This window comes from Ips typographus, linkage group LG2, assembly GCF_016097725.1.
Source record: "Ips typographus isolate SLU linkage group LG2, UJ_Ityp_2.0, whole genome shotgun sequence".
Classification (NCBI taxonomy): Eukaryota; Metazoa; Arthropoda; class Insecta; order Coleoptera; family Curculionidae; genus Ips; species Ips typographus.
In genome coordinates this window covers 20164255-20182285 of record NC_138423.1, presented here as the reverse complement: position 1 = coordinate 20182285, position 18031 = coordinate 20164255, and the positions used below count along the sequence as shown (strand labels likewise).

The 18031-nt window shown below is 33.4% G+C and overlaps 1 protein-coding gene across 2 annotated transcripts in view; it reads right to left on the bottom strand.

Moving 5' to 3' along the window:
- pnt (ETS transcription factor pointed) overlaps positions 1–18031 on the bottom strand; it is a 95797-nt gene that overhangs the window by 17868 nt on the left and 59898 nt on the right. For both annotated transcript variants that reach the window (XM_081973965.1, XM_081973966.1), the window contains 2 exons: positions 13155–13355; positions 12877–13089 (listed from right to left, as the gene is read on the bottom strand). In XM_081973965.1, the coding sequence (XP_081830091.1) occupies positions 12877–13089; positions 13155–13355 (414 nt within the window). The remainder of the gene's footprint in view (positions 1–12876; positions 13090–13154; positions 13356–18031) is intronic.

Sequence of the window (18031 nt, the reverse complement as noted above, 5' to 3'; positions counted from 1 at the left end):
TGTGTTTCTATGTTGTTATTAGTTTATTGTTTTTTTTTTAATATCACTTTAAGCAAAAAAACCCGCCCATCGGGAGTATTAATTTATATAAAATATACAGGGTGTCCCATACTTATATGACAATCTCTCGGGGGCCTACAAGGGAGGTCAAAATAATACGATTTGTTCATATAATTAATTTTTTTTAAAGTCACTCCTAAGGGAAATATTGAGCCCCAAAGAACTGCCTTCCAATAACGTTTTTGGCCGTAACTTTTGAAACACTTTGTATATTGTAATGATTAGTGGGTTTAATGTTTTATCGAAAGAGACCTTCTATTTGACATGAAAACCGGGTATCTCGTCTTCGAAAGGCCGGAACTAACTGGACCTAAGACACAATTTGCTTAAACTTTGACAGCTGTCATTATTTTCAGCTGCAAACGCCATTAATGGATACTCTTAACATTTTTATCGAAAAATTGTACTCTTTTTTTATTTCAATAAAATAAACGGTTTTCGAGATAAATCGATTTTTCATTGAACTGCTTAAACCACAACGTACTTTTTTTACTTATTTACTTTTTTTATTTACTTTTTTTGCTCCACTACAAGTGATATTTTTCAAATCCATCTTATGGTTTCTAAAATTCAACTGACGCTTTCTGAACTACATATGTAAATGGTGTAGAAACTGCTGTTGTTTCTGAAGAGACTTCTGCCAAATTTCATATAAACTAAGTTCATTTTATCCTAATTACTAATCAGAAGTTACTACACAACCTACAGTTGTTAAACATTTCTTTTTCTGCTCATATTTTTACCCTTTTCATCGTTTTGTTCAACATTGATAGTTCATAAGTTATTGGTAATACATTTTTATAACTGTGCAAAACTGTTCGTTGTTTGTGTTTGTCAGGAAAAAGCAGCAAGTTGAAATCTGCTTTTTTTGACAAACTGCGTGCTGCATCTACTGGTGCACAGAAAACATTGTGTGGAGATTTACGCTGTACATTCCAAATCCTATCACAGGTTCACTTGTAGCGACAAACATTCTCATAAATCTCACGAAAGAGGCTTATATTGTGCAAACTATAGCTTCTGTGCAAAGATCCGTGAATTGATAAACATTTCTCTATGCGACCGCGTTGCAAACCGAGTTCTTGTACCTATTGTCGTACGTCAACGAACGCCATGCACTAAACGACACACAGGATGCGATTTGTTAATGGCTCTTGAGCTCTAACCGAGTTTATTTATGCGCGATAATTATTATTAAAAGGTGATCGGCCAGATCTCCGTGTAAAAGGAAATGCTGCGTTCATCAGATCGGAATAGGATTGGCGCAAAGTTTTTATTGTTTCCTGCTTTCTGCAAAACTTTCAGTAGTTTAACGCGCAGGAAGGAAGCAACAAACATACCAGATGAGATAAACGAAGAAGAAGAAGCTGCCGCCGCTCATAATCGATTTGTTATCCGGAGCATAGTGATTGACGTAAAGGTGTGTTTTAATGAGATAGTTTTTAGCCGTCGTCATTCATAAGAAGAATTCGCTGGATGGTCGGTTAGGCCACAAAGGCTGTGAAGATAATTTGTAATACTGTGTGTAACTTCCTATGACTTTGATGAAGTTTCCTTTAATAGCAACGCGTTTTATTTTTATGGCGAGATAGCGTCCGCCCCTGCATTAACGCCGTATTTGTTTTTGTTGAGAGTGGCGGAAAAGGGTTTTTAAGGCTGCGTTAATGAATCTGTCGTACGCGCGATATATTTGTTTTCGGTTCGTACCAGGCACACCTGAAAGGATGTAAGCACGTTACATAAAACATACGCAAATTTATGCCAATCTTTTGTATTAGAACGGCAAATAAACACTTTGAAGGAAATACCAGAGCAAAACAGATTTGACTTGTCACTTTTCAACCCAAGTGCGAAGAAACCAATGAAGACTATCAGAAGAATTAAAATTGCCTAGATTTCAAAGCCAAAAAAAACATTAATTTAATATCGTCGAAAACACATATTTGCTGGAGGTGTAGCAGATTAGATTTTAAAAAGCAAAAATGTTACTAACACAGAAGTGCATTTTAGTATCCGTTTGCTTATTTACCTATTGCCTTAGAGGCCGGGCTTTTTGTCAATTCTTAATCCTTAAGGAGTTAAAATCGTGTCTTCTAATGGTGCTGTTTACTCCTTAATTTGCAATTTTAGTTGCTAATGCATAACCTTGAGAAGCATTAAAAGAATTAAGGAAATATGTTGACGTTTTGACAGTCTTGACGTGCAAATCTGCAAATGCCACAAAATAATGATCCTGAATAACATTTTCATTTGATAAATATAAGATTGGTCATTTTATAGCTAAGGATAACTAATGAAAAATGCTTATCCTTTTTCTAATGGCGTTTTAGAGAAATCTATAAGAATTCAAATAAAAAACTTGCAATCATTCAAAAATTGAAAAAATGCCATTTTTTTATTTTGCTTTAAGAGGGTTCCAATCCACAGCAAAAGACATATTTATACCGAAAGACCTTAAATTAGGTGAAATAAGTACAAAACAGCACTTCAAAATTTGTAATTTTTCAAAAAAATTTAAAGAAAAGGGTTTTTTTACTGATTTTTGAAATTCAATATCTCGGTATTATGAAGAGTCTACATAAACCATCTTTTATTAAAAAATTAACGATTAAGAAATACAAAATAAGTATTAGCAGTAAAGAATTTAGAAAATGGATAAACTCAGCTTAGAATCTACAACCTGAAAAAGGCGTAGAAAACAAAATAAAAAAATCATAGGGTGTCGTCTCAAATTAAATTAACTACAAAACAAGTTGGATTGCCAGGAATTCAAGACATTTTATAGCTTCATGGAAGTGATAACTGTCAAAAAGTGTTAACTGTCAAAAACGATTACGTGATTGCTTTCATAACTGTGAAAGTTTGCATCAGTCAGGACGTAGAGCTATAAAGTATCAAGGTTTTAATATCTTCTGAGTGATCAAAGGCATAATGTACTGTACAGCTTCATGGAAGTGTTTTTGACACTGAGGATCACGTCACTGCTGTCATAACTGTGAAAGTTTGCGTCAGTGAGGCCATAGAGCTTTCAAACTATCATTTGTATGATTAAAAGAGAAATATATTTATAGCTTCATGGAACTGTTTTTGACATTTGCGACGTGATAATCAGTATGTCAAATGTCTTACGATGACGTAACTGCTGTCATAATTGTGAAAATTTGCCTCAGTCAGGACGTGGAATTATACGATTGAGAAACTTGACCGTTTCTGCAAATCCCACAAACCTTCCTATCAAAATATACATTGTTATTAATAGCAACAATAACAGCTTTAGCGATTGTAAAAGCTTAAAAAGAGTGCAAACACAAACGCTTGCTGATAAAATACGTCTTATCTAGTTAAAACACACACAGCTTTATTCTAATCGGTTCGAACGCGTTATCTGCTTAGCTGTCTTCGGTTGGACATGGGGTGTTATTTACTTGTTTAACTTAATTATGAGATAATTGAAATAAATGTCAATCCATTAGCGACAGACTATTCGAAACGGGTGTCCTAAGTGGCTAACTAGATAAACATAATAATATATACTCTTGAGAATATGCGATGAGGACCGTTGCGCGTCAATAAGAACATCTGGAAGAATCAAGTTTTTCCAGTAGCGCGGTGCCCAAATTGTCATTGTACAACTACAATACGAACGATATGTGTCATATGGACTTTTTTTCTGCTAAGGTGATCCCACTTGAGGCCCACCCATTTCCGTTCCCCTGCTTTAGTGGTGTCTATACAAACACACACCAATAATGTCTTCGCATCTTACCACGTGCGCCATTTTTCTTTTAGAGGGGGGTAATCGGAGACGATTTGCCGACCCTTCAAGAATCTCAAACCTACTATGTTGTTTCATCAAATATACTGCAAATTTTCAATAACCATATGGTTTCAAAAAAGTACTTAAAGGTGACTTTTACAAATTGTGCTATTCTAGTGGTAACAGTCAAAACAAAACTTAACAACGTTTTAATAGTGTTGGGCCATAAATAGTGTCACAGCTAATTGGTGGATGTTTTGAGAGGATACAAACGACAACTTAAATTATGCAGAGTGTTTGGTTGAAATGAAACAAAGAAGAAAATGTTGATAGAGAAGAAAAACGACATCATGATTAAAACCAATATAGTAGGCTTAAAGGTGGTGCAAACACTGCTGGAAATACGGTCGTACCCTGACAACCCCTAGCGATTACCCCATCGCGACACCGTGAAAGCACGGGAAGTAGTACTCGAATGTCAGGGGTTCCTTAAGGATAGGGAACACGTGCGACCGAATCATAGCCACTTGTTTTTATTACCGCTAAACAGGGCACTTCATTCATGGATGCCACTCGGAAGGGGCTGTTGAAACGTAGAAAAGAACACGCCGAGTTGTTTACCGATGCTGAACAAGGATGCACGTAGATGGGATGGGAAAAGGGTTAACTATTAATAGCTGTTTGAACCCTTTTTTCTTCAACTGCAGCAGGGATTTATTATGGTTCTATTACTATTTATACTTATGATCTGCGAGTTTTCTTCCATTAGGGTTACACTTTAGTTATAACATTCCTTTAAGTCGATAGAAAAAAGCAAATATCCAGGCCTTGTCAATGACTTAACAAATAAAGCATGTTGCAGAAATTTTTGGAGAAAATATAGCAAATGATTCAGAAGGGGACGAGTTAGAAAAATCTGGCTTGATTAGCTTAATAAATAGTGAAATGATAGAAAGGAACAAAAATCAAAAAAGCTCTTAACTAGATTATTTCTTTTCTTAAGTGGAGGAATAGTATGAACAGTAAATTTAAATTCTGAATTAAAAGAGGACCAAACCAAAGAAAAATTATTACCTTGCCGCTCACCTTATGCCCAAAGTTTGAGTATTATAGTATATTATACACTGTGTCCAAGATTCAATTATCTATACAGAGATATCGTTTCTCGAAAAAACTACTGGAAAGGTTAAATGGGGAATATTTTCAGAATTTTTAATGATAAATTTCACAACATTAAATTTTTGCTTTGTTTTTGAGGTATTTTTGAAAAACCGAAAACGAGCAATTTCAGAAAAGTGCTGTATTATCTCTAGTTGGAAAATTTTTCGATATTTGGCTTCAACATTGTTAGAGCAACTTTTTAAGGATTATCTTCCTGTGTTCGTGTTCAATATGTTTCGTTTTCAATTCCGGTTCCGATCAACTTATTTTTTATAAAGACTTTTTTATAAATTTAAACAGCGTCCATTTTGTTTTAAAATATGGTATTGTTACATGTTACAAAAAATGTTGTTCTTATGTTAAAAAATAGTTCAATTTTAAGTTGGTTTTGGCGGATATTTGCAAGTAATGCTTAAAAAATGATAAAAAAATGAAGTATCTGTTCATATGAGAAACAGAGTAGTGTTATGTTAACAGTTGTCAAAACTATCAAGATACCAAAAAACTTTAAAAGTAGAAACTCCATTTTTAAAATTTTCTACAAAATTAAAGCTACAATAGTCGAAAATCAGGCTGAAAACTGTCAAAGAGTACAGGAAATACTTAAATTAAATTCACAAAAATCAAGCTGCAAATTATAAGAATGTATGTTTTGAGAGTTGTCAGAAAATTCCAAGACTGAAGTTAAATTTAAAAAATAATTTTTAACCAAAAATATTAGCTTTAATATTCAAAAAACTAGTTTATTAAGAAAGTGCATTTTAATTGTTATTTTTGTGGCTAAAATCTTAAAGCCATTATAAGACAATTATTACACCAATTGGTTTTCTTATAAAACTAAATATTTCAATTGACTTTTTCTTAAACTAAATATTTCAATAATTTTTAACCAAAAATATTAGCTTTAATAATCAAAAAACTAGTTTATTAAGAAAGTGCATTTTAATTGTTATTTTTGTGGCTAAAATCTTAAAGCCATTATAAGACAATTATTACACCAATTGGTTTTCTTATAAAACTAAATATATCAATTGACTTTTTCCTAAATAACTATACGCACCTCGTAAAATAATAGCCATTCTTAAACTGAGACAATCCGGTACCATTGAATAAGCAAGAAACCACAAAACCACAAACAAATCGATCTTGTTTATTTGTTGATACTGATTAGCGAAGACATCAACATTGATACCGCGGGGCTGTTTTGATCGCGATTTTCTCAGCAGAAAGGGTAATTAATAACTGAAAAAAACTAGAAGACGTACTGCGCTGAAGAAGAATAATAGGGAACACCATTAGCATTGTTAGCAGGGTAGCGAACCATGTCTAGGAGGTTTTGCAGCAACACGCTGTGCAATATTCGTTATCTGGCTTTCACTATCAGGCTCATCCTTCATCCTCGTTTGCTTCTTTGGTTTTGACCCAGTTTTCGATTGTTTTGTTTGGGTGGTTTTGACTTTGGCTTTGTTTTCCTACTTCATTTACCCTTCTGAATGTTGTTTGGACCAGACTCTAAGGAACTCAGATGATGAAACAAAAATTTAGGAAAGTTTGGCTTAAGGTTCTTGCTGGGTCACAATTATTGCACACGAATAAAAAAAATCATAATAAGGTCCTTGATGTTGGACTATAAAATTGCGCACAAATCTTCGTCACGGCACCTTGAATACGAAAGTTGTTATTACCTAATTTAGGTTAAGTTAATAATGTTAAAACATCTTTGTCTGGCCGTATGTGTGTGTGTTATCGTAAGAACGCCCCCATTTTTCGGTTTACCAACGATAATTGCGAGTATTTTACACATCAATAGTGCGGATATCATTAAAAATGGACACGTATATCGGGCATGAATCACAACCAGTAATTGTTAATTTATACATATTCATATTTGCATAAAAAAAATAAATGTTACACTTTTTTTATGAAATTGTACGTATTGTGAAAGCGTTGTGTAACCCTTTCGGTTTGTCGGTGAGTAACTTTATTAACGCGCGTCTTAACAGTTTAACCTTAACATGAGTGAGGAAATGTAATTACTTTGTGGGATTACTAATGAAAATAATATATAAATATGGATTTTTTTCTGATGCAGAAATCTTGTCCGAGTTTTTTTAAGTAATTCAGAACAAGCAAAAAATACAAAATACATAATTTTGAAAATTAACGTAAATAATAATTTCTTTTAATTCTTTTTTGTTGCTGTTGGCAACATTGTAAGGCCCACCCGGCGCAAAGTTTTCCATTGAAACTTTTATTAGAAACAGTCTTGCCAACCTATAAGTCATATACAGGGTGATTCCAAAGTTGGGGCTTTCCTTTCACCTGCAAATAGGGCTTCAAAAAATAAATTTTTTTTTCCTTTGACGCTTTTTCGAAATATGAACAATAACGAAGATGTCAAAGTTTTACTGAAAAAACGAAAATAAAAAATAACTTTAACTTAATTTTAACTAATTGACAGGTTATTTCATATCAACACACATTAACAAATTTTTTTTTTAATTTTTGAGATATCAAAAAAACTCGAAAATTGTGTCACTTTCTGCGAGTTTGCAGCGTTGTTGCTAAGTTTGAAGCCTTGTGAAGCTGTAATTTGCACTCCAATCTAGATTTTTTTATATATCATTAGAAAGAGGATGAAAAATGTTACAAAATGACGGTTGAGCGAATTTTCTAACTTTTTTAGTTTTTGAGAAATTTTAATTCGAAAATTGTGTCACTTCTTGTGAGTTTGCAGCGTTGTTGCCAGGTTTGAAGCCTGGTGAAGCTGTAATTTGCACGCACTCCAATCTAGATGTTTTATATATCATTAGAAAGAGGATGAAAAATGTTACAAAATGACGGTTGAGCGAATTTTCTAACTTTTTTAGTTTTTGAGAAATTTCAATTCGAAAATTGTGTCACTTTTTGTGAGTTTGCAGCGTTGTTGCCAGGTTTGAAGCCTGGTGAAGCTGTAATTTGCACCCCAATCTAGATGTTTTATATATCATTAGAAAGAGGATGAAAAATGTTACAAAATGACGGTTGAGCGAATTTTCTAACTTTTTTAGTTTTTGAGAAATTTCAATTCGAAAATTGTGTCACTTTTTGTGAGTTTGCAGCGTTGTTGCCAGGTTTGAAGCCTGGTGAAGCTGTAATTTGCACTCCAATCTAGATGTTTTATATATCATTAGAAAGAGGATGAAAAATGTTACAAAATGACGGTTGAGCGAATTTTCTAACTTTTTTAGTTTTTGAGAAATTTCAATTCGAAAATTGTGTCACTTTTTGTGAGTTTGCAGCGTTGTTGCCAGGTTTGAAGCCTGGTGAAGCTGTAATTTGCACTCCAATCTTGTTTTTTTTTATATATCATTAGAAAGAGGATGAAAAAAGTTACAAAATGACGGTTGAGCGAATTTTCTAACTTTTTTAGTTTTTGAGAAATTTCAATTCGAAAATTGTGTCACTTTTTGTGAATTTGCAGCGTTGTTTCCAGGTTTGAATCCTGGTGAAGCTGTAATTTGCACTCCAATCTTGGTTTTTTTTATATATCATTAGAAAGAGGATGAAAAATGTTACAAAATGACGGTTGAGCGAATTTTCTAACTTTTTTAGTTTTTGAGAAATTTCAATTCGAAAATTGTGTCACTTTTTGTGAGTTTGCAGCGTTGTTGCCAGGTTTGAAGCCTGGTGAAGCTGTAATTTGCACTCCAATCTAGATGTTTTATATATCATTAGAAAGAGGATGAAAAATGTTACAAAATGACGGTTGAGTGAATTTTCTAACTTTTTTAGTTTTTGAGAAATTTCAATTCGAAAATTGTGTCACTTTTTGTGAGTTTGCAGCGTTGTTGCCAGGTTTGAAGCCTGGTGAAGCTGTAATTTGCACTCCAATCTAGATTTTTTTATATATCATTAGAAAGAGGATGAAAAATGTTACAAAATGACGGTTGAGCGAATTTTCTAACTTTTTTAGTTTTTGAGAAATTTCAATTCGAAAATTGTGTCACTTTTTGTGAGTTTGCAGCGTTGTTGCCAGGTTTGAAGCCTGGTGAAGCTGTAATTTGCACTACAATCTAGATTTTTTATATATCATTAGAAAGAGAATGAAAAATGTTACAAAATGACGGTTGAGCGAATTTTCTAACTTTTTTAGTTTTTGAGAAATTTCAATTCGAAAATTGTATGTATACTGGCAAATTTTTGTTGCTTTATTGAGTAACTTAATTAAAGCGTTGAATTAGTATTTACTAATGTTTCAAAAAAATTTACAACTTTTTTCCAAATATCCAAATGTGATTCGATTTCCGTAGAAATGTGAAATCTTCCCCAGATCTGGCAACACTGCACGCTAACTAGTGTATATGTGTATCCTTCTTTATCAAACGTCATTCAAACAGGACAGCAAACTGAAATTTATAGTCACGTGACTTTTAGAGTCAATTTGCCAACATGACAACAGTCACGTGACAATCATGAAAATCATTCGTGGAAACGTATCAGATTCACTCACGTGATTTTAGAAACAAATTGTAGATTGAGCAACGATCCCGTGATCCTTAGTGACCCAAACTTATCACGCTTAATGCTTATTCAAGAACTTTTTCTACACTTAAAGTGAAAATTGCAGATCAAACACGTAAATAGCATGTAATTAACCTTAAGTTGAGTGAAAGAAAGTTGATCTTGGATGGAACCTTCAGACAGACCGTCCGAAAATAAACACGTTATTTCCTAATGTAAAAAAAAATGTCGATCCGGTGGAAATTACATAATTCCGAACAAAATGATCTAGGCGGTTAATTTACGAGTGATTGATCGGCTGAAAGTCGGCTCCACAGGAAGTTGGCCTCCTGAATGAAAATGAGCCTCGTAGTGACGGTAATAAGTTTTATGAATCGAATGCGTGCTGCCAGTAGCTCGACTCGAGAGAGTCCATAACTGTTTCCTTCTCAAACTGGTACCGCGATGTTGCAAGATTTTAAAACAACACCGTTTTTATTTGAATTAGATCTGTCGATATGTCGACAACAGGTCGAGTTAAGTTGATTTACTTAAGAAACAAAACATTTTAAAATTTATATGATAGTAGTCGAAAAGTGTTAGGTTTAGTGATTTAGCAGGCCAAAGAACCACAGAGTAGGTGTTCTTAAATAATATACGAAAATTTAGTATCTAATTTCTGTCAAATGATAAATAATATTCATATTTTACTCTATATTGACATTTCCGCAAATGCTAAATTTGCAGACGACATCGACATAGCTTTCTTCTGGCATTATTATGGTGTTATCGAAATGAATATCAATATGAACGCAAATTTGGTTTAGTGATGGGTAAATTTTCAGTAAATTATTGGTAAATTAGAAATACTAGGCAGTTGAAATTTTCGAAATCTTGCAATGTTTTTTCAGGTTATTGGATAAGAAATTTAATGAAGATCCTAAAAATGTGTCTAAAACACTCATTTTCTCACTAAAAGTGGATTTTACAGTCCCTGACTATCCTTTTAAACTGTGTTTCTGGCAATTCAAACTTTGACACCGCTTTACTCTTTGACTGTACCAAATCTTCGTAGTGTTTTTTCAGGTTATTCTATAGGAAATCTATTGAGGATTTCAAAAATATGCTTAAAACATTTTCCCACTTCAAGTGGGTTTGACAAGCAATTTTGACTCTGTCAAACTGTGTTCAAAAGTTACAAAAATCAGAGTTTAGAAAAGTTTTCTTATAGTATTCGATACAAAACGTGTTTCTGAGATTTTGCCAGTGATCACGTGACTGCTTAGCTAAATTATTCGGGGGTACTATCCCTAGTGCATTTAATTTTTCCGGAAAAATTAGATGCACGAGGGATATTTGGTAAGATTATTTCCTGAGTTAAATAAACATTTTATTTTAATTAAAACAATAAGAACAATAATTAATAAGAACAATAACTTTCAAGCTAGAAAGGGTAACACTATTCTTTATGTTGCTGTGAGGAGTGTGAAATTTTTTCGAATTTTTTTCCGGAAAAACTGCTGACAGCTAAGTTGACAGTTGTTAAGTGATTTTTCCACTTAAAATTTACATTTGTTATACTAATGGGCCTGTCCCACAATTTTTTTTTATTTCATAACTACAAAGACGGATTGAAAATATTATACCCGTATTTTTTTGTTTTCACAAATATTAAGTCTAAATAGAAAAAAAATGATGATAAAAACTACATTAATCTCATGTTTAAAACGCCCGCCGCCGGTGACGTTCTACACTATCAACCAATCAGCGACAAGAAGTGAAACAGATGGCGTGCAACAGCCAATAAAATCGTCCAGAATTACGTACGTCACATGCGCGCCAAAACAGATCTTTTAAATTTAATGGACAAATTCAAACTAATGTAGGAACATTTACGACCATAATTTTTTCTTCAAGAATATGAAAAATTAGTTTTTTGATCCTATTCTTTCGATTCCAGTCATTAAAACAAAAATTTATGATATGTGGGATAGGTCCATTCTTGATAGCGATTGGTCAAAATTGATAGGAAGGAAATAATCTCCAAAAACCACGTGATATCTGTTACTAATGTCAAAACTGTCAAGGGCAAAATCACACACTCACAGGGCAAACATGTTTCGTTTTACGTCCTTAGCACTTCTGAAAGTTAGTCAGCATACTTATCAAACTCCCTGTGTATGAGGTTTGCAAGTTAAAGCTGCTTTTTAACATAAATGACAATTAAAATAGCTCAGGTTAAAATACAAATTAACATTTCTCCCTCAAAAACTTAATTGCCAGTTTAGCGTGCTTTTAGAAACGGGGAAATACTTCTACTTTATTTAATTGACTATTTAATACTTTGACATGCGTTTAATGAAAAAATAAAGTAACAAACTCATTTATTAATTAATTTACAATTAATAGTTCCAATGGTTTTGATTTTTAATTGCCTTCATGAATACTTTGGTTCGTTTAATAGCTATTATTGTAAGTTTGTACATTATATTTTATAATTAAATTACAAGATGCAATTAAATTGTATTGGAATGGTTGTAGTGGGTATTGTAAAAATAGCTATTTTTAAAAACTTCTAATGAAACTGTTTTGAAATTGTAATCATAAGAATACAGGTGGTCTCATTAAAAATCAGTTAAAATCACTAAATAAAAAATTATATTTAGAAATATCACATGTTAAATGATTGTCCTCTGCTGAGTGGAAACTACCTTACTGTGTCATTACCACTACATAACCTAACCTAATAAAGTGGTAACATAAGAAGGAATTTCAAACCTTTTAATTTTAAAGCTCTTAATTGATTTGAACGAGATCAAATATACACATATTTAATTTGATCTGCGTTTCTGCATGAGAACAGCGATAATGCCCTTGACGGGTCCATGTTCAAGGGGGCAATTTTATTTTATTATGGCGAGAGCGAGTTAATGCAATAAAATCTGTAGCACTGCTGGATAAGATACGATCTAATAGAAGCCACGAAACAAGGCACATCTTCATTAAAGAGAAATATAGAGGCGATTTTTTCCGATTCCCCCTTGGTGCGCCAAAGGTGCACGAAGAAGAGCACCGAAGTTAATTAGCATAACTGTATTTCATGTAGCTACTATTACTCTGAAACGTGTATCAGCGGATAAATTATTACCTCGGTGTGATGGAATAACGAGTTCTTAGAGAGTTATTACAAATCGTAAAACAAGAAATACTCTCGATTAATTTTAACATATCAAACTTCTGCACTTAATGCAACTGGTGATTAGCGTGCCATCAGCGTATCATCAAACGTGCTATCAAGGGCTGTGGTTAAACTGAGTCTTTGACCTTCTCTAGCAAATTGAAGACCGGTAATTAAGCGTTCTTCTTTTAACTCTTCAGATCAGATTTTCAGCCGTTATAGATAAAATTCTACTCACCGTCATGCAGAAAATTGTTGTTCGTAGGTTGAGCCCCTGAACTATGATTAGCAGGTGGTGGTGAAACCGTCGTTAAGGGCACAGGTTTCCTGTCTTCAGCAGGATTGATCACTGGCGCCTGCGTGTAGTCTATAAAAGTAGGAATGTCCGGCACGCAAATGTTGTTGTCGTACAATGCATTAGAAATCGACAATCTTTCTTCTTTTTCTACATCTGAAAATAGCACAATTTTGAATCAGCAAATTGAAATAATGCTACCGGACCAAGAAATACCGTACCTTTCTGCAATAGTTCCAAGTGTTCCCATAAGATGTCGCCGACAAAAGCGGGAGCTTGGGTTAGAAATGCGTCTTTGCCCATTGCGCATATATCTTTGCCCTTCATCCGGAACTGGTGCAAAGGGCTACATTCTAAGGAGAATTCTTTGGCTGCCCATTGTAGCCAATGAGCTACGTGATTTTCAGTCCATTGGCGAGGATCTGAAACAAACAATTTTTTTCGTAGTTTATATTAGTTTTATTAGCAGATATGTTCTATTTTAAATAAAACCCCGGTATTGCACTTTGTAATATTCCTTTAATAACTGCTTTACTTATCAACTTTTTCCTATAGGTTTTTTGTGGAATTTTTCATATCTGTATGCTTCAATGTCGACTTATTCGAAAAACAAGAAAAAGCGTTAGTAGAACATCGATTCGAACGAATTAATCGCGATTTCGTAAAGCGGCATGAACAATTTTATTGTTGATGCGAGTCGGCCATTGTTTTCGACATGGAGATTTTTTCTTTGATATAGTCAGCCCTCTCGCGGTCCAGTGATCGCCAATTGCAGGCACCGTCATTACGCCCACGACTGAGTATTGCGTCGACTTTTTATTCAGAGTAACGCTTCGTTTGGTCCAACCGTGAAACGTATAAATCAGTTTAAGCAAAATGGATTCCGACACACTCAGCCATACCAAAATACGCTGCTATAAAGAGACCTTTCGTCATTATGTTTGTCCATAGGTTATTGCTCGTGAGTCATTCAAATTGGCCTAGAATTAAAAATAACACGATATGTCTGCTCGGATTTTTCCTATAAAGTTACATAACTCTATTAATTAAATGACAGAAGAGGATATTCAGAATAAAAATAAAATTTTAGGTATGTTCCAAAAGGATAAGTTCACTTTGCTTTATTGCTCTACACTATCGGAAGATATCTTAAATATGATGATAGCAATGTTACAGGACATCACAAAAGCAACAGAATGAATGGAAGTTACTAAGCAAAACAGGTTTTTACAACAGCGATGATTTCCCAACATTCCATGAGCTGTTTCCGATGGTTAGCTGCTGCTCAGCCAGAAGTACAGATGTTATATTAGGTGCTTGCACGTTACTAATACCCATATTCTTGTTATGCACATAAGCTAAACATCAATTTAGATAGAAAGACCTTTTACCATATAGAACAGCAGCTAGAGTCCACACTATCAGCATATAAGGAAGGGTCAGTTGTTGTCAATAATGCAGTCTTTTTTTAATATTGACAAGAATCATCTTCAGTTCTTAATATTGTTGGAAAAGATGTATCTCTAGTAATTATTTTCTCAACTAGTGTTTTCTATCACTTGGATCAAACATCAAGCTGAACGTAAATTCAAAAAAGAAGCTGAACTCAAGACCAAGAAAGAGAAACAAGAAACTGAACCTAAAACTAAAAAAGAAAAAGAAGACTCTAAGAAGCTAAAGAAAAAGGGAGAATTGAAACGCAAAGCTAAAGAAGAAGCTGAAGTGAAAAAGGAAGAGCAAGAAGCAGTAGTTAAAATCAAGAAAGAAAAAGTTGCTAAAGGAGGAAAAAAAGCGGAAAGCTAAGAAGGAAAAAGATGAAATAGAGAAGAAAGTTAAAGAAAAAACTGAGACAGGACGAGAACTGAAGAGCAGAAAAGAGAGAACGTAAAGCTAAAGAAGAAACCTTGACTACAGCTCAAAAAAACTTAACTTTTAACAACAAACACTTGACGTGAAGTAGAGTGTATAGAGAGAATATGGCAAAAGTATCCCTCTTATACGTTGAAACAAAAAATTCACTTGACTAGATATAATTTGACAAAACACTTGTATTGACTAAAATTAATTACTAATAATAATTCAAATTGAAACTTCGGATTGTATGTACCGCAATTTTCGTGTCATACCAATTGAAACTTTTATGATTTATTCCATATTCAAATGTAGGATGGAACGAGTTTGCGCTAAATGTCAGGTGATTCCATTAACGAGTATCTAAATAGCCGATAACGGATGCAGGATCGTTACACATTGTTGCTTTTCAATAGCGGCGGAAACTCCCCCCCGTTACCCCGGTCGGTAATAATTTCCGGTATCACCCCCCCTTTCGGTCGGAGACTGGAAATAAATGCCGCCCGCTTTTACAAAAATAGAAAATATCTCATATATACGTGTGATATATAGTATATGCGGTACATAATGAACCTGTGTTCCGACCGTTTTAAATTGATCCCTGGCTGGATAAAACGACTCGTATGGCATTAATCATAATTAGATGTAATTTGCAACTGAATCAGCTTCAGTAGCGGAGAGAGAGAGCTTAATAAAAATATTTTGTGGTTGTTAGTGCGTGGCATTTTTTAAGTTCTTTGTTCCCGTTGATTTATACTTTACACCAGTACCAGTATATCATAAAATAACGATGCCATCGGTATTTAATATGATTTCCTTTAATAAGGTGCTTCATAGTACAAATACTTTCAGACATTGCTTTCAATTAGTTCCACATTACATTTGACAACTTATTAATCTGATTGAATTGCACATTCATTGACCTACAACAAAAGATTGGATCAAATTGCCACACCGTTTTAACCCAATTCCATTTCTGAGGGTCGATTTCAAATTATTATTGTAATGAAAGATCGCTTAAAAACGACTAGAAACACTAATTACAGTAAGTTCCATCAGTTTTTAATTTCACGTTGCCAACGTAAATTTTTACGCTCACTGGTTGCAATGCCTTGTCATGTGTTATGAAATTTTTTTTATGATGTAGCTTCACGTGTGCTAATTACGTTGATTGGATTCGATAAAATTATTTGCGTCTTTTGATCATTTTTACTGTTTGGACAAGTTCTCAAAGATGCAAGGAGAGAAATTATTCCTATTCGTCTGAATTAAAAACTGACAACGCCATTTAAAAGTGGTTGCAAAGAAGTGTCATTAGTTTTGATCTAGGTTTAATATTAACGCCAAAAAAATAAAAGGTAAAATCGAAAAATTCACTTTTTCCAAAATATCTCAAAAACCAAAAAAATTGATTGATTGAGGCCATGATTACGCAATTTTTTCCCATTTAACCAAATCTGTACCGTTTTCAATATTTTCATAGTGGCCCTCTTTAATCTGGAGGCACTGTATTTAAGTAGCTAGGCTCCTAAAACTTTGCAAATGCAAGAAATAAATAATTTTAAACTTGCTCATACTACTTACTCAATTAATTTTACAATATTTTAAGGAGTATTTTGATTTAACTACTAACTGACACTACTACTAAAACTTAATGTGTGTGTTTCGGTAGTCAGTTTTGAAAATTCCACCTTCTTAATACACTTTACAACTATCAAGGGGCCCAGTGAAACATTCTGAAGGAACTAGAGTTTGTGGAACAGAACAGGATGCCTTTTCTAATAGAAAACACTGTCACAATGAAACAGCCCATATATTTACTTACTCCCAAGAAGAGTTTTTACAAGAACAATACAAAAACCAAGTTTATTCAAGCCAGTGGTTCTCGAAGAAACATGGATATAGAGTAAAGGTGTGTTTAGCAGAAGCTGACAAGGTGATTTACCTAATATTATAAAAAAGACTCTGGTAGGGGTATTAATGAACTGCTAATACTAAATAGCTTATGTTTCAGGTACCTTTATTTGCTTAATCTGGAGTTTGCTTTGAAAGGGTCCAAATTTAAAAAGTCCCATTATCAATTGCTCTAAAAGACTCTAAACAAAAGGTGTTTGAAGCTATGGTTATAATGGTGTTGTCAAAATCCATATGCAGAGTGTTGAAAAAACAAATTTCTAATAAGTTTCAGGTAATATTAGAAAGATACAAGTTACTTAATACATAAATTTGATCAAATCAATCTTCTCTGACTATAAGGCTAGAAACAGATGGTGCTACTGTTAAATACTTTTCCATCAGATAGTAGGTTAAATTACTATTTTAATTGTATTATTTACACATTATGAAATATACAAATAAAATCTTTAAAAAGTACACTCAAGTTTTTTTTTATCTAAGAAGTCTAGTTTTCTTCATAAACAATCATAAAATTAGATAATTTCTTTAACTGAGGTACGTACCTACCTGCTCTTACAATAAATTGAACTGAAATTGAAAAAACATGTTAAACAAAACCAAATTGATATGTATTTAATGCTGGGTAAATTTACAAAAGGAAATAAATAAGCAGTCTACCTATATCACAAAACCAAGAAGCAAGTTCTTAAAACACCAACAATTCTGTTAATAATTGTAATAAGTTAAAACACTGCTTTAGGATTTAATAGTCCCCAGGATACACACATTGCCTTTCCTTTCATGCAAATTTTATGGAATAATTCTTGAAACGTTGGTATTGGGCTGTTAATGACTCGTTTGAATGCACCTATCTGTAATGTCCTTTCCAGATAATTTAAATTGAATGTGGTTGTTGTTCTCAAGCCAAAGTTTGATTTGAACTTTCCGCCTTTGTTTACCACCAAATGTTGCAAGTTTTCCAGTTTGGTGAAGAAAAATCTTAATTTCTACGAAGGTCTCGCAATAACAACACTAATTAATAAACTTAAACAACCCTAAATTAAGTTTTTATTTCTTCTGTTTGTAATTTTTGGTGTTTTTCAACTTTTTAAAATTCCTAACCTCAAAATGTTGTTTAGAATGTTTAGCCGACTGTCAGTTGGGACTGTGCCCTATGTTGCCACATCTTCCACGAGCAGATGTGAACCTGGTGTATTGTTTGTTGCAGTAATAAACAGACCGATGAATTATACAGATTTCGAAAAAAAAAAGCATTTATTGCATGCAAAACATGTGAGATTCTTAAAATGTTTTTTTTTCAAAACAATATAGTTTTCTCATTTTCATTTAT